Source organism: Gloeophyllum trabeum, assembly GCF_000344685.1.
Source record: "Gloeophyllum trabeum ATCC 11539 unplaced genomic scaffold GLOTRscaffold_00006, whole genome shotgun sequence".
Taxonomy (NCBI): Eukaryota; Fungi; Basidiomycota; class Agaricomycetes; order Gloeophyllales; family Gloeophyllaceae; genus Gloeophyllum; species Gloeophyllum trabeum.
The window spans coordinates 228011-249306 of NW_006920415.1; the positions used below are offsets into that span (position 1 = coordinate 228011).

General features: G+C 51.1%; 6 protein-coding genes across 6 annotated transcripts; 2 read left to right on the plus strand and 4 right to left on the minus strand.

Moving 5' to 3' along the window:
- Positions 1-949: 949 nt before the first annotated feature.
- GLOTRDRAFT_110937 (NAD-dependent aldehyde dehydrogenase) lies at positions 950-3487 on the plus strand. The gene is made up of 10 exons (XM_007867438.1): positions 950-1397; positions 1447-1763; positions 1814-2028; positions 2083-2533; positions 2591-2665; positions 2715-2770; positions 2822-2881; positions 2932-2970; positions 3027-3099; positions 3164-3487. The coding sequence occupies exons 1-10, from the start codon at positions 1356-1358 to the stop codon at positions 3276-3278; spliced, it is 1443 nt and encodes a 480-aa protein (XP_007865629.1). The 5' UTR covers positions 950-1355; the 3' UTR covers positions 3279-3487.
- Positions 3488-3745: 258 nt separating this feature from the next.
- Positions 3746-5666, plus strand: GLOTRDRAFT_138446 (uncharacterized protein; the record flags this gene model as incomplete). The annotated part of the gene is made up of 3 exons (XM_007867439.1): positions 3746-3835; positions 3904-4175; positions 4230-5666. The coding sequence occupies exons 1-3, from the start codon at positions 3823-3825 to the stop codon at positions 5664-5666; spliced, it is 1722 nt and encodes a 573-aa protein (XP_007865630.1). The 5' UTR covers positions 3746-3822.
- A 417-nt stretch (positions 5667-6083) lies between these two features.
- On the minus strand, positions 6084-6311 carry GLOTRDRAFT_128780 (uncharacterized protein; the record flags this gene model as incomplete). The annotated part of the gene is made up of 2 exons (XM_007867440.1): positions 6084-6153; positions 6220-6311. 2 exons carry the CDS (start codon positions 6309-6311, stop codon positions 6084-6086), a joined length of 162 nt encoding a protein of 53 aa, XP_007865631.1.
- A 70-nt stretch (positions 6312-6381) lies between these two features.
- GLOTRDRAFT_9976 (cytochrome P450) lies at positions 6382-7094 on the minus strand (the record flags this gene model as incomplete). The annotated part of the gene is made up of 5 exons (XM_007867282.1): positions 6382-6412; positions 6464-6597; positions 6654-6761; positions 6817-6965; positions 7031-7094. Coding segments are annotated over 5 exons (486 nt in total), but the record flags the coding sequence as incomplete, so codon positions are not given.
- A 2377-nt stretch (positions 7095-9471) lies between these two features.
- Positions 9472-13529, minus strand: GLOTRDRAFT_121133 (TPR-like protein; the record flags this gene model as incomplete). Its single annotated transcript, XM_007867441.1, has 17 exons — positions 9472-9579; positions 9630-9703; positions 9758-9860; positions 9915-9964; positions 10088-10537; positions 10591-10714; positions 10770-10867; positions 10921-11020; positions 11072-11381; positions 11414-11570; positions 11611-11671; positions 11759-11896; positions 11965-12468; positions 12525-12648; positions 12706-12977; positions 13045-13195; positions 13249-13529. 17 exons carry the CDS (start codon positions 13527-13529, stop codon positions 9472-9474), a joined length of 3105 nt encoding a protein of 1034 aa, XP_007865632.1.
- A 4617-nt stretch (positions 13530-18146) lies between these two features.
- On the minus strand, positions 18147-20810 carry GLOTRDRAFT_115907 (cytochrome P450 monooxygenase pc-2; the record flags this gene model as incomplete). The annotated part of the gene is made up of 12 exons (XM_007867442.1): positions 18147-18524; positions 18582-18697; positions 18845-18900; positions 18969-19043; positions 19099-19138; positions 19201-19357; positions 19432-19487; positions 19584-20007; positions 20068-20203; positions 20304-20376; positions 20460-20597; positions 20663-20810. The coding sequence occupies 12 exons, from the start codon at positions 20808-20810 to the stop codon at positions 18291-18293; spliced, it is 1653 nt and encodes a 550-aa protein (XP_007865633.1). The 3' UTR covers positions 18147-18290.
- Between the last annotated feature and the right edge of the window lie 486 nt (positions 20811-21296).

Sequence of the window (21296 nt, forward strand, 5' to 3'; positions counted from 1 at the left end):
GCGGGCTTGCACTCGGGGTCCTGGCACCGCGTGATGGAAGAGAGTGACATCCACCTCTAAATATCGAGTTCCTCCTGTGCTAATGCTTGTTGACTTCTATGAGCTCTCTAAGTACACTTATATTAGGTCAGAGAGTATGGAGAGAGCCTATATACATAGTCTGGTACAGTATATGTGTAATTAGCACCCTTCTCTGTATGAATTATGCAATACTATATATTACCAAGGTCTGCCTATGGTATAAGTACTAGTGACAACTCTGCTTCGTTGTTGAAGATCTAGAAATACCATGTAGTCCGGTCATAGCTTGTATACACTCGGCATGGAATTGTAGGAGTGGTGGTGTTTCAGGATTGATGTGACTCTCTAACACGCATCCCGAGTCGGAAGGTAACAAGGTACATTGGTGAAGTACCCTCAAAGGCTCCAACAAGAATTCCAGTGGAGGAAAGTGCTATTTGAAGCAATGTATTGCACTTTATAGTAGGTTGGATAGCTAACGACAGTGGACTATATGTTGGTATCAGAAACTGGCCAGTGAATTAAGTACATGTCCTAGGCTACTACTAAATCTGAGTGTGACCAGTCTCATCTCCTGGCAACTTGTATCATCAATGTAGAGAAACATTGAACATGTCACCATTGAAGCTGCTACTTAGTTGAAGCTTCAATACGGCTTGAATGAACAATGCTTCCTGCTTGGGCCTCGAAGTTGCCTTCAGTACCACCCAAGTATGGCGGTAGTCACACTATATATGGTAGACGTCTAGCTACTGGAAATGTGACTACAGGTCACAGATCCACGCCACAGAGACCCCAACGCCACAATCCGAACTCGCGACGCTCAAAGTCGACCTGGTCCTGCTCGGCAACGGTAACCGCTACTGCCATAAATGGATATGTCAGAAATCGCATTCTGATATTCGTGCATTTGGAATCCGTGTGCATCATGACGAACGAAGCTCTGGGAAGTGCGAATCCTACTGCCTTCCCTCTCCAAGGCTGCTTCAGCGTGATCCAGGCTTTCTTCTACGTTGTTTTGCCACGACTCACTTCGGTTTAGGCCGTCGCGATGTCTGATAGGGATACCCGTGCCTGCTTGTTTATCAAAAGCCGGCTGGGCCACTGCGAACAGACTACCAAAGAGAGAACGGCCGTTCTGTACACAGCTCTTACTTCGGACTATCGATTCCAAAGCTGACCAACCATATCGGCTATAAATTCACAATGGACCTACGATCGTGGGGGATGCGGATGAATATCTCGTGCGTCTATGGAGCCCGAGGCGCGTATATATTCAAGCTAGACGGAATGTAGACCAAGGCTCTACCGAGATTCCCTTGCCCCGTTCCACCATGTCTGCCCTCCTGCACACACCCGTCGACGAGATTCCGCAGGTACGTGAACTGCAGTAGGGATTTTCGGAGGCCTCACTGATCTGCCCAGATCCGGGAGACGCTGAAGAAGACATTCCGCTCGGGCAAGGCACGCCCGCTCGAATGGAGGCGGCAGCAGCTGTACCAGGTCGCGCGGATGGCGCGCGAGAACGAGGAGGCGTTTATGACGGCGATGGGCAAGGACCTGGGGAAGCCGCGGATGGAGACATGGCTGGGCGAGATCGCTGGGCTCATCGAGCGCACGCTGAAGACGGCGGAGGCGCTGGAAGAGTGGGCGAAGCCAGAGCACCCGGAGGTGGCGGATTGGCAGAAGCCATGGCGGCCGACGCTGTATAAGACACCGAAGGGCGTCGTGTTGATCATTGCGTGAGTTTTATGGTATTCTTCCTGGGCAGTCGGGCTAAACTGGTATACAGGCCATGGAATTATCCTATGATTCTGTCCTTACAGCCTCTCATTGGCGCCATCTCAGCTGGATGCCCCGCTGTGGTGAAGCCGTCCGAGATCGCCCCCGCCTACGCTCAGCTCCTAGCAGAACTAATGCCGAAATACCTTGATCCGGAGGCCTACAGGGTGGTAAACGGGGGAGTTATGGAGACCACAAAGCTCCTTGAGTTGCAATGGGATCACAGTACGCTCCTCCGAATGTATGAGTGTAATATCGATGCTGATGTGCCTTCTCAAGTCTTCTACACTGGCAATGGTCGGGTTGGGCGTATCATCGCAGCGGCCGCAGCCAAGCACCTCACGCCCGTGACACTCGAGCTCGGCGGCAAGTCACCCGTCATCATAGACGGCGAGTGCGACATCAAGATCGCGGCGAAACGTCTCCTCTACGGGAAGTGCACGAACGCCGGGCAGATCTGCGTGTGCCCGGACTACGTCCTGATACCAGAGCAGAAGCAGGATGAGCTCGTAGCCGCGCTGAAGGAGCACTGTGCGTCGTTCTTCCCCGAAGGACCCCTCAATTCGGAGTCTTTCGGGCGCATAGTCAACGGGCAGCACTATGCTCGCCTTATGGACATGCTCCGCCGGACGAAGGGGACGATTGTATTGGGTGGCAAGTCGGATGGTAAGCTGGCTGTTGAACCCACTGTAATCAAGGATGTCGGAGAGGGAGATTCTTTGCTCGAGGAGTAAGTCATCACACTCTTTATTCTCACAGGCGACCTCGGTGCTCAATCTTATGACAGGGAGATCTTCGGTCCGCTCTTGCCGATTGTGCCTGTGAAAGACTTGAATGAAGCTATCAACTATGTGAATTCCAAGTACGTGCCGGCTTCGATCATAGTCGCGCGCTGTCTGACTGGGAAGCAGGGACCACCCTTTGGTCATCTACGCGTTCACAGAGAAGCAAGAAGTAAAGGATAGACGTGAGTGACGTTGTGCCACTCGTTTCTCTAAGGTGTTCATCGTGCTGGCAGTCATCGCTGAAACCATGAGTGGAAACCTCGTGTTCAATGACACATTCCAACAACTTGCTGGTACGTCCCACGTTCAGTATTTACTGCTGTACATCGTTGACTGCCGTCAGTGAACGAGATACCCTTCGGTGGTATTGGGGAGTCTGGTTGTACGTTGGTCTCACCCAATATGTTCTCTCTCAGTTCTGACAGGATTTTCCGCCAGACGGGTACCAGATCATGAAGTACAGTTACGACGGCTTCACGCATCTTCGTTCCTCCATTGACGTGCCCTACGAGTAAGCCTTCGAGCCACATACCTTCCGCCCATTATCCGCACTAAGCGCCGTTCGCACCTGACAGCTACGAGCCTCACTTCGCCCTCCGCTATCCACCGTATAGCGAGGAGAAGCGTAAGACGATCGAGGCAGGTATGAAGCTCGACATACCGAAACCAGCTGCGAATGGCAAACTTTGATGGAGTCGCTGTGGTTGCAGTGAAGAAGTATAACGATCTGTAGTGTTGGACGGATATGTTTTTATAGGTATATAACGATGTATAGGTTATTTGGAGTTCGGATTTCGTGGGTGGGTGGCAATGTACTTGATTATGTTTTGGTCCGTCGATTGTACATGTGCCGATCATAATTCAAACCTCGGGTCCATCTTAGACTACACTCACTATCGTATGCCTTATAGTTCGTCTTGGTTGATTAACCTCTAAAAATTAGTGGTTAATCTTTGCATGGTTGCTTTACCGTCATGGAGTACAACGTTCCGTTTCGACCATCGCTTGGACCGGTGACTGGAACGCAAGCTCCAGCGCTCAGAGCTTCAGCGCCTGAATCCGCGCTTGCTCGGGGGAAGCGCCGAGCGCTATAAATATCGCTACGCCAATGTGCATCAGCGCGTCATACCTTGAGGTTGTCCACCTTGTCTTTACCACTCATTCAGGACACGCAGGTTTGTGCGAGGAATTTATACTAGCCAGCAATTACTGGTTTCAAGTCTGTAGCAGGGTTATGTCCGTGCTCGGTACGTACCCGTCGGCCTTCGTAAGGTCTTCCCTCGGAACTGCACGTTGATTGCCATGAATTCTCTAGCCGCTATGGAGCTGGAATATACACCTGTTATGTACATGGATACGCCAGCGAACGTTCCCAGGTGTCTCCTGGTCACGGAAATCCTGATGGAAGTACTGGAACACGTAACTACATCGGACCAATACGGTCCGCCTACGCTTGCAAACCTTGCGCGGACATGCAGAGCATTCCAAGCGCCCGCGTTCAGCGTGCTGTGGCGAGAGCTGACGGACTTGAACCCGCTGATCCAATGTCTACCTTTAGATTTATGGTCGCAAGACCGAGGATCCATTGTGAGCCTCAATTACCCAACGAGAGCTCGCCGCTTTACTAAACACGGCCTGCAGACGCTGAGACGGCCCATGCAGATGTCTGACATGGACCGCTTCAATTACTATGCGGGTTTTGTGAGATCACTTTTCACAACTTCGCCGATGATGGATGGTCTTCAGCAATCACTGTTCTCCCAGTTGCCTCACCTATATCCTCCCAAAATTTCACACGAGCGCCACTGGCTCTCGATCCTGCCTAACCTCCTTCATCTGCGCTGGATCGCGGAGACGCCGAACAAGCTTCGCATGATATACTGGCTGCTTACTCCCTGCTTGAAGTCTCTGCACGTCACAAGTGTCTGTCCAGAAGCCCACACCAGACCCTTCCTCAATTATCTCGTTGACGCTTGCAGCGCGCTTGAGAAACTTGCTCTCTGCCTATATGGAGCTGCTATCACCGAATCAGTCTACCTTGCGGTAGGTCGACTCGTTCCCAAACTCAAGAGTCTCAAGAGCTTCTCGTGCAATGCTCCCTTTGCTGCGCAAATATCACCTGCCCTGTCTTGCCTGCCCCATTTAGAAGATCTCCAGCTAGACTTCAATAACACGGCCACCTTCGTTGGAAGCCGAAGCAGCTTTCCTACCGCCCAGAATCCTTTCCCTTCCCTCCGACGCGTCAATTTTGCCTTTAACCGCTTGTCCGAATGCGCGAACATGCTCGACCTCCTACAACACTGCATACTTACACACGCCTATTTCTCCGTACGAGAATACGCTGACCCGGAGTCTGTAGGATCTTTTGTCGCCGATCTGTCTACGAAACTGAGGCTGTCCCACGACTCCCTGCGCCATCTCTGTCTCCTGCAGAACCCTGCGCGCCTGCCTTCCGACGCCATCCTGCGAGAAGAGTACATCATCTCAGGTACGGCATTGCACCCTCTACGAGCCTTCGTGGCGCTCCGTCATCTCAGGATGCATGTCCAATGCGGCTTCGACATCGACGATTCTATCCTGACTTCACTGACATCCGCATGGCCTGGACTTCGGTCGCTGCACTTTGGTGTATACAAGGGTCTGCCTCGACAGACGAAGATCACGCTTGGCGGCCTAGCCTTTTTAGTCCTCAACTGCCCCAAACTCGCTCACCTCTCGCTCCCCCTCGACGCCCGCCTGACCTCCTCCTATTCGCAGGAACGCCAGCGAGTCCTGGACGTTGTGCGGCGGCCCGAGATGCCGGCGGACAAGCGGATCACCTCGATATATGTCGGCGAGTCGTTCATTCAGAATTCGGCTGTCGTCGCGGCGGTACTGCTGGATATATTCCCGAATCTCGAGTGGGTGGTGGGGACCGAAGTGGACCGCGTTGTGTGGTCCGGCCAGAGGGATAAGTGGCACGAGGTGCGGCTTGCTGTGGAGAAGCACCAGGCGGAGCGCCCGCTCGTTGATGACGACGCCGTCTGGCAAGACGACGATGAGGACGAGGATGAAGACGAGTGGGAGTACGGTGCGTGATGACGACGCCGGACTCGATACTCACGAAAGGATTTCCTCAGTAGTCTGACTCATGCCATTCAATCACTTAGTATTAGGTGTACATACGTCCGAGCTCCTAGATCAAAAGCCCCGCCTCCAACTGTTGTAGTTTATACACTTCCATGATCAGTATCGGTAACCTGCTAGTTGCTGAAGTACTGTATAGTATGTCCCTTTGATACATATAAACCACCTGGGTGGTTGATGATTCGCCCGAAATCGCATTTCCTGGCTACCTCTGGCAGGTGACAATCGATTCGCGTTCCTCCTGAAGCTCACAGATGTTGATACATACATAGCAGAGTAATGCAAGGAGACGATGCATGTTACAGTTGTTAAGTACTTCGAGATACTACGTGAAGCGACTACTTTGGGGACATGGTACCGACCTCGATATTAGTCAATCGTCTCGGCGATACGGTGGAAGATCGCCGGGCAGTCATATCCAACGGGCACTGATCCGTAGCTAGGCCAAGTAAAAATTATTGACGATTCGTGAGATGGCATGCACTGGACAAGGAAAGGTGCTCACTGCTCAAGTAGGTCGATGCGGTCCTTGTCTGTGGGTATTTCGGCCTCAAACAGACGAACAACTGCTGCCATGAAGATATAAAGCTCAGCCATTGCTGCTAGGGGAGATAAAAATGAGCGTAGAATAGGGAGTCGGCATAGCAGTGTAAGCACCCATATTCTGTCCGATGCAAGCCCTCGGGCCCTTGCTGAAGCTGAAAGTGTCCGTTGAGGCGTAGCAACCGTCGGAAACGCCAGATGCTTACCTTACTAGCCATGTCTCCTTAGCGTTTGACAAGCGACCCTGCTCGTCTAACCACCTTTCAGGTATGAAGCGCTGAGGTTCTGGGAATATGTCTCCATTGAGATTAACTGCGTTTGCACTCGATGAAACCACAGTCTATTTGGCTATATCAGTGATCGGCCTACTAGCAGCCGCCAATGCAGTCGTCTTACGCCGGCAGGAATTCTAATACCCTTGAATTGCCAATCACCACCGGTGACAACTCGTGGAAGATCTCCTCCGATAGGCACCGCAATCCTGAGGCTTTCATATACGCAAGCCTAAGGAGGCTTACATCGGTCATGAGCGGGTTCCACTCAAGGCGAGTCGACTCACGGAAAGGAAAGGCAGTTTCTCAAGGTCAGCCCAATGTGCCTTGAGAACATCGCTGCTGTGGGGATATGCAGCTCCTAGTTCGTTATGAAGACGCTTTCGTATCTCAGAATTCTTGTATATATAAAATATTCCGAGAGCGAGAGTAAGACCTGAAATGAAGCGACCACAATCTCAAGATACAGACTTAAGGCTTGGAGGAAAAGCAAAAACACACCCGCGGTATCCGAGCCAGCGCTGACCATCGTGTGAGCGTCCGAGCACAGTTCGTCATCCGTCAGACCTGATCCCTGTCCAACATGTTTGGCGAACAACACAGGATACTTGTACTGGGGCCACTGGCCTCGTGAGCGAAGCCCACGTGAAGTAGGAACTACACGCACGTCTCTTTTCTGACACCGATACTCGGTCAAAGCATTGCGGGAGAGCTGGAATTTTGTTTCTGTTACAATTGCCATCCGGCCGCGCGAGGCACTGGCAACGTACCATCTTCATTGTTCTAATAAAATATGTCCATTTGGGGTGTAGCATCAAGACGCAATCATCAACTCACGAATATCCTCGCAGACACGCAGGCTGTAGTATAGATGGGAGATGATCCAATATTTTGACGATTTGAGGATATGTAGATCTCTGTCCTGTTCGTTAACCCCAGATCTACGAGTCACGCCTGAAACTCACGTAGTATAGGCCTTCTACGTACTTATCGAAACTCCGCAACAACGGAGAATCGAACGCCTCTGACTGCATTGTACCAATGCTCCGCCCAAAAGCGTATAGGGATATGACATCGATAGTCAAGCACCTGAAGGCCATCAATAGACTTATGGTCCGCCGCTCATGGGCCATATTTGTGAGCTTAGAGACGAAGATCGCTAGTTGCTCGTGAAATAACGGTTCCGTCGCCATCACTGATTGGCGGGAGAGGGAGGGCATTAGCTGTCGGCGGCGAGCAAGCGAAGCTGAATTAGAGATCGTCGTGAAAAGGCTGTCCGAGCCGTGAGGCATCTAGAGGCAGACAGGTTATCTGAACTCTTTGAGAGATGGATGATCTTACACACCTGATATCCTGAGTAGAATTTGGGATACTTCGGGAATCTTTGACTGACATAAATTTCCTGTTGGATGACGTGTCACTACGGTCCCCAGAAATGGTTCGGTAGACTTACCTTGTAGGCATCAGGACTAAACGACAACCATCAATAGAAAATCGATAAATGGAGCAAATAACTACAACTGACTCCCAGAAGCTCAGATGGTTCGGACCGTATCTCAGGATCCGGTAACCTGTTCTGACGTGCAGTGCGCGAAGGTCTCTGCTAATGGTTCCTTGGCCCCCTTTAAAAGCTTGCCAAATGTTGGTTGTCGCTGCAAGACGGGGTCCAGGAAAGCGGGAAAGAGGCGACCAGAAAAGTCGATTAATGACTCGTGCACTGGATAGGTCAGGCGATGGATTACTTCTATGCTCGAAGCAGAAAGAACGCACACAACAAGCGATATCGTGAGTCCTGTCAGCAGAGTCAAGAATGAAGTCGCGATGTGGGATGTGAGAGACAACATGCTTAGTAGGACAGAGCGCTCGTGGTTCAGTCCGGCAGTCCAATAAATCTCACCTAACTTTATATGCCCTAACGCGGAACAACCCGTGCTCTATCTATGTGAGCATTCAAGGATGTTAGCTGGGTTACTTCGCTTATCGAGGAGAGTAGGATAGAACGGCAGTCCATGTGATATTACGGAGAATTCGCCTTTCCGTAAGCGCCCCCCTTCGGAACTAATCAAGATGCCCGGCAGCACGGGTGCTAGCAATTGGTTCATTAGTGATGAGACAGAAAGAGCCATGACCGGTTTAGCACGCACCTTCATGTCCTCGCGATATTCCATGATGGTGGAGGCGGACATCAAGTTACATTCGAAGGGACATTCGAGAAAGCGGTAAGTATGTGCATGGAGGCTTTAGAGCCCCCCCCCCCCCCCCTCAGCCGTTAGTATTCCTCCAATCCCGCATGCTAGTGGTTATAACCGGAGCACTCACAATGGCCCACAATGTCGTGTTAGCCATTGTGATGGTTACGACACCAAAACAATACCAGAACCAGATATCCACCAGACTTTTGCGAACAGCCACCCCCCCGATAAGTCAGAGGCTGAGTATAAGGGCAGATAAAGACGTGCAGTAGCATTTCTCTCCGTTGAAACCTAGACGATAGAGTATCCGGGGAGACGCCGAACTCTGAAGGGGACGTGATCGACCTTGTCAGTGGCATGTGTCATGCTGAGACGTCGGCCTACCGCGTAAGGTCCCTTTCTGTCATTATCAGTTGGATCCGTGAATCATGAGAGGTGTCGCCAACTGCCCAGGATATTATTGGATTGCAGGAAACGACAGGGGAAGGGTGGGGATATCATGCCAGAGATGAGAGTACTATACCAAAGACGGCCATATCTATGTTCTATGTCCGCCCCTTGATAGACAACACCCACAAACAGACCCATAGTTTGATTGGCTGGTTGATCGTGATACCTTGTAGGTCCTGCTGTCGCTGACGAGGAACGATGCGTCACCGGAGACTGAAGATTTGTCTTAATCATAATAGGAAAGCGGTCGAAGTTACCTACAGTTGCCGTCAACAAGAAATGGAGATACAGCTGGCATGATCACAAGGAAAGCCACTTCTGGTAAAGAGCTTGTGCCAGCGGGGTCGCACCCGTAGTCGCGTATATCAACGAGAGATTATACGCAGCTTCGCGCGCTATTCCAATATCCTAGCACAAGGTCACGCATACAGGACATTCTTCGGGAGTCTGGCACATACCTCGTGCCGGACCCGTTTATCTTCGGAAAGGGCTAAGACATGCTCATAATGTCGAGCCGCATGCGAGTGAAGCCCTGTAGCCTTGCATTAACCAAAGGCGAAGAAGGCAAGCATGGTGCAGTTCCTACCTAGTTGTTGGAAGGCCCTGCCAAAGTTGAACTCGACCTCGTCCAACAAATTAGGCGACAAGTTAGTGCGCAGCGTGCGGTACCTCGACAGAAATGCTAAGCCCTGTGAAGAAGAACTGAATACATGATCGAATCGATCTTGCCCGACTTGCCTCACCTGCGCCACTAGATGGTGTCGGTTGTCCGCTTGCCTTTGCATAGCACGACCTATCGAAGCCACCGCCAGAGTAAGGCAAATGAGGGGGTCATACGGGCAATAGTCATAAGCATGTTGTAAGTAGACTGAAATGATGGTTAAACGTGAACATGCTGAAGGGAGGTTGAACATACATATGGCACTTTGATAACTCTTGGCAGCGCAACAAATTTGACCGTATATACCAACAATCATGGGGTTGTGTGTGGTCGGATAGGGCGGCTTGGCGCTGTCCGAGCTTGTAGTCGTTATGCTTGCACCTCGGACAAACTCAGCAGCATCGTCATCCACTCCTTCGTCCCCATCATCTGTCTTGCTTGAACCTGCAGAAGCCATAGTCCACCGGTGGCTGACTACGTTCCACTTAAGTGCATCCCTGTTCTTGACCGCGGTATCGTGGATCTTCAAGTCTCTCAGGATATGTTTCTGTAGAGTGGATACGATGAAGGCGTCGGTCTGTGGCAAGCCACTTGCTAGTGTGGCACAGAGGAGTCGGAACGGTTCATTGTTGAATTGATGTATGTTGATTAGCCGACGACACTGTTCCACTACTACGGAAAATTGACCGGCACGAATGGCACACGCTATGATACTACCATAAAGACAAGTTATTTTAGAACTTTGGAACGGGACGAACCTATTATAGCCAATCTGATTGTATCCTTCACAGACGGTTCTTGATAGGCATTTGAGTATAATATATGCCGGAGCACTTCTTCCGCGATGGTGTACTGGCCACGGTTAGTGAGAAGGAATGCGAACTACAAAGGACGAGTATTATGTCGATGACTAAAACCCGTCACTAGCAGAACTTGCCTGCATGAACAACTGTAGCCATTCATCAAATGACACTCCTCGAAAGGCGTTCACTTTTCCGCGTGTATCCTTAGTCTTCTGCGACAACTGCTCGCTCTCTAGAAACGCAAGTTAGCTTGCGCACGACAATGATACTTGTGCGTATGCCGACCGAGCTCAAGCTGCAGTCGCGACGCCATATTGTCCTCCTCGGCTTCGTTGGACCGTTTTGATGGACGGCGTTGACGGAACATCCCTTGAAATGGATTGTGCTATGCGGCGAATGAGCAAGGGGTCACTTAGAAAGCGTCGTGGAAGTTGACCTTCGTTGTTAAGAACAGGTTTCTGGTCTCTCGGAAGGTCTCCACAAGTTTTTCCGCCTCTAACAGCCATTCCCGTTCGGATGCCTCATCTCCTTTCATCATTCCCGGCCACAGATCCTTTATCCGCGAATACGCTCTTAAGGCTTCCCTCTCCTTCTGATCTTCGAGCGCTTTAACCTGCGCAGCAGTCAATCCTGATTTTGATTTCGAAGGTGCAGTTTTCGTTCTTCCACGTGATTTCTCTTCGAAAAGGGAAGAACCAGGAGCAGGGGTACCCTGCTCATCATCTGGGCGATTGGGGCGATATACCCTGCGACGGGAGTCAATCACTACGTAGGGTACCATGAGCGTTCTTCGAGTCCGGCATTACGGCTATACTTGCCTTGGTGCACCAAGTCAAGAGCTTTTCTAGGCTCATTCAACACTTCATATATCTCTGCCAATTTCATCTTGGCATCATTGTTTAGAGGATCCGCGAGAATAACTTCCACGTGGTCAGCTGTTATTGAGTGGTTTCGATGGAGCAGCGCGAAACCTACCATGATGGTAGACCTCTGCCGCTTCCCTCAAATCACCCAGCATACGACGGCAGGCTGCAGCCTGCAAAAGAACGTACAAACTACTTGTCTGAAAGACGTGGACGTCAACCTCGGGGTTCTCCAAAGGATAGGAAGACATTCGACATACACTTGCGTCCGCGCCGAGTTGTTCGTATATATGTCTAGCTTCAGCATACAGTTCACGCTCGAAATACGCGTCCGCAATCTCGGCAAATAGCGGAGCGTAGTCCATTATATCTTCAGACAAAATAATGTTCGCATGCATCTGGTCGATAGGATGTAAAATTCGTGAGGATCTTGCAAAGGCAATAAAAGACCAAAACGTCGACTGACTTTCCCTTCTTCAAGATCTCCCATCTTTATTCGAGCGACAGCCAGACGATGTCTCGCGTTGACGTCAAGAGGATACATTCCAGGCCTTGGTTCGCCGTCGCGTACAAAATCGTAGTGCGGCATTGTTACAGGATCCACATCGTATTCCCTGTCATCCTCACACATGTCCCAGTACCTCTGTTGCAGTCTGCCTTGCAGCCAGCGACAACCTCTCTTGATGACCTGGACGGCTTTCTCGTACTGAGCCAAGGTGCTCGTATTGTACAGGTCGGCGAGAACGAAGAGGTCCATCATGTCGAAGCCTCCTCCCGGAATGGGGGCACCACTCTCGGGATCGATGGTATGCCCGGACGGGAACACGGACTGATAGTGTTCGAATGCGGACTGGAAAAGAGAGGCGCACGTTGATAAGTCAGAGGTTTCGATTAGGATGGGCCGCAATTCTTTGAGTACCCCCAGGTCATGGGGCATATGTTTTAACACTGTCAGAAGGGAGTGGCGCGCCTATGGAGAGGAATGGATAGTCAGGATATAATTATAGAGCAAAGGCTACTCCTCACCGTCCGCAGGTCACCGATCTCCTTCGCGATGAAGGCGCGGTCGAGGAGGGCTTTGACGTTAGTTGGGTCCAAGGTGTACAATTTACGATAACAATATATCGCCTGTTCGTTGTACCCTAGCTGCCTGGTCGGGACAATCGTTATTTGAAGAGATCAAGCCCATAGAAAATATATCACTAACTTTGATTGTGCCGCAAGCCGCTCCCACAATTCGGGGTCATGCAACAGATGTGCTGCCATGATACGCAGCTGCAGTGCCTTCTGCATCTCGCCCAAGTCTTCATGACATTGTGCAAGTACAGACCAAGCGGAGGCAGCCCTCGGCTCAATACGTATGACCTCCAGCATAATTCGGATGGATTCCTTGAGGTCATTATCGACATAGGCCTGGTTGCCGTCCCCAATCAGGGACTTCACCTGCTGGGACAGCACCGGTCCAATTCGTCGGCCTCGCTGAAGAAACCGATACATTAATTATCGTGGGTCTTCTGGAAGGGTGTATCGGCGGAGAAGCGCAGACCTTCTTCTTTACTCGACCTACACCAGAAGCAGCCCGCAGGTCGTCCTTAAACTCGGCATCCTGCTGTTCGGCATTGAAGTCCCATACTTTAGTTAATAAGCCTGAAGTGTCGGAGCCAACGTCGGTCTGGCGCAGACTCTCCACCAGGCGACTGAAAAAATGTGTTCAGCCACTGCCTTGGTCCGACCGGGGAACAGCAAGTACTCAAAGTCGCCGTCAGTCACCTCCGTGTCCTTCAGAGAGACTGGACTATCTTGATCATCAGCGGATTCGTCGCCTTCAGACTCCTCATCCGATTCACTCGGCTCAGAGTCAGAAGTTCCGGAGTCGTAAGTATCTGAGTGCTTCTTGTTACTTCGACCTCCACATCTCCGATACTCACGGTACTGACCCGTTATTTCATCCGAAGACCCTTCGGACGACAACCACGCCGACTCTTGTGGGACTCGGGAAGCTGCTGCTTTATCATTGGTAGCCCTTTCCATACTTCATTGAGTGCGTGAGGATGCAATTTGTCCTTTGGCAGTGGGCAGTCCTAGGCGCCTAATATAGCACGTGCCACGTGTATCTCAAACTTGCCGTCCGGCGACCGCGGCTTCTGAATCAAAACCAAAATCCAAGTCTAAGTCGAAAGTGCATGGTCAGACTACAGCCTCAAGATCAGCTATCTGAGAGACAAGAGTTTCCACGAACGCCTCGCAGACCCTGCGCATCTGAGTCTGCATCAATGTTATCCTCAAGCAGGCATGAAGCCAAGTGAAAAGAACTACTTCTTCGGTACGATCCGCTGTGTGTACTCTATTAGAGTGAATCTGACCATATTCGGCGCTACGACGGGTGGAGTTCTTCTCTGACGTTGTAGGTCCGAGGATTTACGATCAGCGCGTACAACGGCAGAGGCAAACGCTGAGTGGCTATACACGAGCGATCAAAGCGTGCGCACAAGTGCAATATCCACGACGGTGGTGAGCAGTGCCAGTGGCATAGCACGACTTCGCAGCTACAGACTGCCGCAATTGCAACACATGCCGACCTATACGATGCAATCTTCCAAGATAGTACGTAGGAGATCACCCGCAGCACGGGCCCTCGGACAAACCTCGAATATACCTGTGTGTAGCATCTTTGGATCATGATAGGACCGCCATTGAAGCTATCTCCTCCGAGGAGTACGGCAACTCCCCCTGTTTATGAGGGTTATGAACTCTTCTGGAAGGTAGTGAAGAAGAACTTCTACTAGCTCCTCGACAGCGAAGGTGGAGCGAACCCGATCGCATGACTTGACAGGCTCGGTGAGTTGGTCACGGTAGCCAACGGCTTGGAAACACTAAGTATAAACCCCATTGAAAGATGCAGGATCGCCTTATCCTGGTCGCACGTGAGCCCGATTCAACTGTTCCGTTCTCATGTTATCTAGATAACCATCTCTTATGAAGTTCAAGGTACAGCCTCTCTTCTGCAGCAGCTGCAAGGTCATGTATTTCCGACTTACTATAGCGCCGCCAAGCCAGGCTTAGGGACGCTGAAAAAAAAGCTGACGGACGGAGTCCTCTCCCGACCGCTGGCCAGTGTTGCTGGCAATGGCCGTAATCCGTACCTTGTGGTCAGTACGGTCGTAGTCGCGCAATTAACCTATGGTAGGATAATTCTCAACGTCATTTGGATGTCTTCGATTACATCAACGTTCCTATGAACGACATCGTAAGTGAGAGACTGACTGGGAAAGCTGGGGTATCTAGATCGATAGAGTTATTGAGATAATCGGGATCAAGGCTGTCGCAAAGCTGAGCCAACTTTGCTATCACCTCATTCTATTTTTCTATTAAGGTCCGCGTTCGGATGTGCAAGAGCCAGACCAAAACGATCAGCAGTGAATGGTCTCGCCCAGCTGTCACTTACACGCACCCGGAGATATAACAGCACCGACAGATTGTCATCAGAGATGCATGGAGCACCAGCACATTAACGGTACCGTCTTGTTTATAAATCACGATCTTAAGTGTTTCTTTCCAGAGGGATTTACGTCCATTGAAACGAAAATTGTCCAGCTCCTCTTCGGATTAATGCTCGTGTCTCCTCGAGGAAGCAGATCCTATTTCGGGTCGAGTGTGTTGCATCCAAACCTAATATCATTCTTAGCGAGCGCCGTGAACGCGTCTCTATTCACTGGACTGGTGCGGAGGAATACGGGCAAGTAAGCCGTCGCTCGAAGCCATCTACTGCGCCCGTACTTTCTCAAGTCCCTGCGATTATGGAACTTCCCTTCATAAGTTAACTCGCCCCGGAGCAAAGGCAGCTCCAATGGCAGCAGGAGAATCATGCTGACGGTTAGCTCAATCCCATGCTACGAAGTCTAGGTCTGGAACCGCGTGCGCAACACTTCTCTCTCATTGTATTGATATATATTTACTCAATCCGGAAGGACTAAACCACTCCCGAGGTACAGTCGAGTCTGTCAGAACCCATACCTCTCATAACCCATAACCTGCAATAACCCATAGGATTTGGTGTCCATGCAGTCGGTTCCCATTTTAAAGCCATAAGTCTGTTATACCCAATAATCCATGAGTTTTAGGTGATCATAACCCATAATCTGGTATAGTATTAGCACATAATGGGGGATTTTGACCTATAAATCAGTGTCACTATGGTCATCTATGGTATAAAATGCCATTCATATCCTAACCTCGTCCCAAAGTGAGTGCAAATTGTCGTTTCGTTGGTGTCCCACACGCGAGCAATAGTCGGGACTTACCGACGACGAGGCCGTGTCACGTTCACTATAGTGTCACACGCTGTCACAGAGTAACCCATAATCTGTGATAATCCATATCTTTTTAGGTCCACGGACCGGTATGGGGTTTCACAGACTCGACTGTATGTGTTAAGAGCTAACGGACCGACGAACATTGGATTCTGAAAGACGGACATGCCGAGTTTGCATGTGGCGTCCATGGAGCTGGCAGCTTCCACGGGGAAGGGATTGAGGATATCGGGATCAGTGTGTTTATGGTTAGGGTTGGCAGCACGTATCTCCGGGGACTTGGTCTGCGTGTGGGACAACTTCAACTCCGATTTGGATTGGAGCTCGCAAGACCATGCATATAGGCACTCGCGGAACCGCAAATTCGTCGGAGTGGCATATCTATTACCGTGGGATTCATCACTGATTTTACCCAGCGGTGCAGTCAGGAAGTTATTTTCCGCTTTGCACGGATTGCTGTGCGTCCCCGGGCCATTCCTGTAGAAGAGAATGTGGTCAGCGCGGTATCAGGAACCAGGCGGTGGATCCAACCGGATTCTGTCACCCTGTTGATGAAACGCAAACCACCGAATACCACTCACTGGCAGGCTTCTGCCGATACTCCAGGACAAGGTTAGAAGCGATGACGGAGCTTGATTCCGATGCCCCGACATACATAACTACGCAGGCCACGATCGGATGCCCAAAGGCAATTGCAAGCCCTGATGCCCGTCGCCGTCCCCCTTACAGATCTCTGCGAGTCCCGGCTTTCATTTACCTTTGATACCTTCGCCCCGGATGGAATATTGCTGGTTCGAGTGTCGCCCTTATCAGAGATTGACGCTGTCAGCGCTAAAACATATTGGACCAACGATCTTCACATCAACTTTGCTCTTGTGCAACAGGGCAACTCACTTATCTTGTCCGTCTTCCCTTCCACACCCTTGTCAACGCAGCCAACAGCAGTAAACGGGACGAACCACGATCGCAGTGAGTGTTATTCTTCAGCTACCGTCGCGGGCCTGTTTCATTCCCCTCCAAACCACGAAGAGAGGGTGCCCCTCGCTTCCACCAACCCAGGCACCGTCGAGGTTGGACAAGATTTGCCTCATCAAGGTCTCGAGTACTGTTTCTCCGAAGCCCTCGAACAAGCCTTCGGAACCAGCATAAATCAAATCTCTGGTAATGTATTTTCTATTTTTTGTATGCTCTAGGTGCTTATCAAAGGGTTTAGCCATGAACATACAATCTCAAGCGCAAAATCATACTGACGACATGGCTGAATGGCTGGCCAACAGCATGTCTCTGAATGCCGATGGAATCCAACATGACGGTATGATCGTTCACATCCAGGTTATAGGCGCCATCCTCAGCTGTGCTGCAGACTATTCCTCCATACCGTTCCAGAATCGCCTTACACCGTCTTTCTCATGCAATACGAATAATTATCAGTCTCTCTCTACCATATCCCAGCAGGATGCATTCCAACCGCTGATGATGGAACCCATCAGCACCGGTCCATCTCCGACTCCAGCTGAAGAGCGATCATCGCCAGTCACATCATCTTCCAGCTCACCGCTTCCTTTCCTATCCGACAAGTTGGTTCAATTCGACCTGTCCAGTTTCTACAACTGTTCGTCTCCAGAATCATCGTCAGGCTCGGCGGCGCTTTCGTCCGCATCTCCCTCTCCCTCGTCTTCAGCCACGAACGGAAATTTCTCGTCGTTCCCAACCACCGGTGCAAAGTCTGGCGTCAATACCACCAAGTCCGCTCCTCGCCAAGCCCGGCGACGTCGATTCCAGTGTCTCAATCCCGATTGTCCTCGCCTCTTCACATCTGAATACACTCGCAGGGTGCACATGGCCACCCACAATACACTACCTCGGAAAGCACTCCCTTGCACCATGCGCGAGGAGACTGGCTGTACCGAGATGTTCTCGCGAGCCCACGATCGACTACGACACGAGGTTGCCATGCATGGCAAGGAGTGTGAGTGGGTTTGCAGTGTCTGTGGCCGATTCTTCTCAACGGCCAGGATGCTGGAGATTCACAAATGCCCTGGGACTATATCCGGGTGGATCAAGGCACGTTGTCCGAGGATTGCGGGTGGTGAGAGCAGTCGTATTACGGGACGGTACTTGGACACTGATGACACTTCGTAGAGCTGCCCCAATGACCGTAGTCGCTCGCAGCGCAGGTACTGCAGGGCAGGCCAGAAGCTCCGACGTGCTCAGACTGTATCCCTAGACTTTATTCGACTTTTTCTTACAAGTGATCTGCCTTAATTGTCGCCGACCTTAATATCGCCCTGTACTTACCTACGAGAGACACATGATATAAAGGGAATGATACTATGACGGAGAATATTCCATCGGGTTAGTGATGGTCAACATACATACAACTTGGGAGAACACAGATAAAATGCGCAGCCCGAGACGTCGTTCGATAATATCGAGAGTGTGCCCTGCACACGGGCACGTTTGACTACGGTCGTCCAACTTCTCACACTATGATATCCTCTTTGTTTACCTCCGTCATACGTACCCAGAGCCCTCCACGAGAGTACATGGTCAGATGACTCTTAGGACAGAACCTTTCGATGGCTTGTCGGCCTTCCGCCTTGGCCCATTCTTTCGGCGGCAAGGTCCCGGGAGCGTGAGCAGACGGCTCCAACTCGATGCTCGAGAAGTTTTGGAGAAGGCGGATGAGCATGAACGACATCTCATTATAGGCAAACTGACACGGGCGACACGGTCAGCAGACTGCCGCGTGCAGGGGACCGTAGAAGCTCACCTGCTGCCCCAGGCATATCCTGGGCCCGGCATTGAAGGGGACGAATATGAACGGGTTGGGGGTGAGGTATTTCCTCAGCCTGTCGTCGATGAACCTGTCGGGATCGAAGTCGTCCGCTATGAATGGAAATGTGCATATTAACGTTGCGAATTCTCAGGAAATTCCGAGAATGCCGGACAATTCGCGGGTGGCAGGGACAAATGTGACTCCACATGGGGCCGGAGTAAAATTTGTATATTACTTTGCCAAGAGTGGGTACTCACCGTCGGGACCCCACAGATCCTTTCGTCTGTGCATGAGGAATACCGAGTAGGTAACACTAAACATTCGGAGTGATCATTATGTCAGGAGATACACAACCTGAATGGCGTGAGAAGGACAACATGCCTAGTGTTGGCTGGGACGTAGAACGGCTTCTGCCCAGGGTTCGGAGAAGGCAATGTGGTGGCACGCACGCTTTGCCTACGTCGCCGCTGGAATGAGTACGCCGCGATACTACTATATTTACCACCCTTACCGCACGTTGAAAGGGACAGCGGGGTACAGCCGTAAGGTTTCTGTTCCATAGAGATACATCAGTCTCGGCAGTCACCCGACCTTGCCCGGGTCAGGTACCGACCGTTGATTACAGCCCTCAGGTATTTCATCTCCCTGATGTCGTCGTAAGTCGGTTTTCTGGTAGGCCCCACCTTGTCCAGGACTTCGGAGCGGAGGCGCGCCATGACGTTCGGGTACATGGCAAGAAAGTAGATCACGAACGTCAGAGTGGCGGCGGTCTGTGAACCCCTATGAGTTTACAGACCCGAGATAACAAGGCGGACCAATCCGTGGAGGCCAGTTATGATCGTACCGTGTCTCTCCCAGCAAGCAAGATATTGAGCGTCTCATCTTTGAGTATCTTGCGATCTGCAGCCGATATAAAGGGGAATAGTCAGCAAGAGCTAAAGACGTTGAGCCAGGCACACGCCAGCTTCCGGCAGGCGACGGAGAACATGCGCGCACCCGAAGTAAACTTAATCAGATGTTCCAACAGAGTTTCCCCGTCTTCGGCCTCGTCATCCACCTTCGCATCCACCGTATCTAACGGCAGCGCAGCTTTCGTCTTGGCCAAGGCCTCTTCCAGGATCCTGTCGATGTATCCACTCACTACCTTCATGGGCTCCTTGGTCTTGTCTTTTCCTATTTCGGACAACGGCCATATCTCTCCCATATTGAACCGCCTCGCGATGACATCCTGCGCTTCGGCAAAAGCTCCCGCGAACCTTTTCGCTTCAGCGGATCCAGGCGGAGAGGCGACGGGAGAGTCGGTGACAGTGGCGGCAGCATCTACGCCATACGGATACGGAAGCACATCCGAGAGGGAATTAACATTACTTCCGAACAAAAAATCGGTGGCCGAGTCCAGGGTGAACCGAGAAATCAAGTCCTAAGTAGAAGGAGTATGGCATCAATGCGGAGCGGGCGTGTTTTGACAAGTCTCGCTGACCTGGAAATCCACTGGGTAGCCTTCCGCTTGTCGTTGCTTAATCTTCTCTATCGCTTCCTCGCCGTGGCGGTCGAAAATATCAAAGTGAGCAATGCGATCTCGAGAAAAGAAGGGTCGCGTCATGGACCGGTGGAACCTGCAGAGTGTTACGCCAGGTCACTTCGATAAGACAGGTAAACGTACTTCCACATATCCCCTACGTAGGATCTCAGTCACACATGTCATACAAAGTTAACAGGATGCGCCTACCATCGGAATTGAAGACACCGGTTCCTAGGAGGGATTCCATCTTGTACTTCTGTTTGTCTCCTACTCAACGTGGTCAATAACTTGGGTGACTACATTCCAGAGACGCTCCGACGCCTTGACGAGATTGTCGCGTCTATACTTACCTTTAACGAAGCTGTTAAAATCCGTGGCCAAGATAACCTTGACATGATCAGGTTCGACCGTCAGGATGATGTCCTCCCAAAGCACCCGAGTATTGAACACTTTTCCGACTTCGGGCCATGCCCTCAAAAAGTATTCACCTGTATAATCGCGAGTAATTAGTCACCTCCGCGGAGGCCCAGGGTACTCGGTAGGCCGTGCTCACCGGGATAACCGGAATTCACCAGCTTAATGAGATTCACTATATGGTCTACGTTCCCAGGCCACCTGCCGTTCCAGACAGGTACGAGTCTTGCGCCCATCCTCTCCGCGTCTCTGCGCTTATTCCAGGACTGGACGCAGACGACGATCATCGTCCATACCGGGAAACTAAGGAATGCCAGGAATAGAGTAAGCGACAGCGGCGTCTCTATTCCGAATGCGCGTCGAAGAAAGTCCATGAAGCAAAAGGTGGAAACCGGTACCGCCGACAGCTTGGCCACAGTCCGTACCAAGTACGGCACGCCAGGAGGCAACATGTTAGATGGCGATCGTGTTGTGGTCGACAGGTAAGGAGTGCTTGAAGTTGTCAGCTTGTTAGTTGAAGGGCATTTACAGATGTCTCGCACTTATAAGCGGCAACCTGGACTGCTGGGATGTTGCAGCGTATGATCGCTCAACGTCAGTAACGTGAGTAATCGTCCATGAGAACTCCCTCATCGACGCAGTACTGGTTCGTCTTGATGCTTAGCCAATTGGTAATTGGCGTACCACGGGACGCAAATGGGACGCGTGGCACGGGAGCAAGAAGTTCCGCGGCGTTTAGAAACACCTCAGACTGTTCTTCTAGAATTGTATAC

Coding starts and splice junctions, on each gene's coding strand:
- GLOTRDRAFT_110937 (XM_007867438.1), top strand. CDS start 1,356: ATGTCTGCCCTCCTGCACACACCCGTCGACGAGATTCCGCAG. Junction 1,764..1,813: donor GGCGTCGTGTTGATCATTGC/GTGAGTTTTATG, acceptor ACTGGTATACAG/GCCATGGAATTATCCTATGA. Junction 2,971..3,026: donor TGGTATTGGGGAGTCTGGTT/GTACGTTGGTCT, acceptor ATTTTCCGCCAG/ACGGGTACCAGATCATGAAG.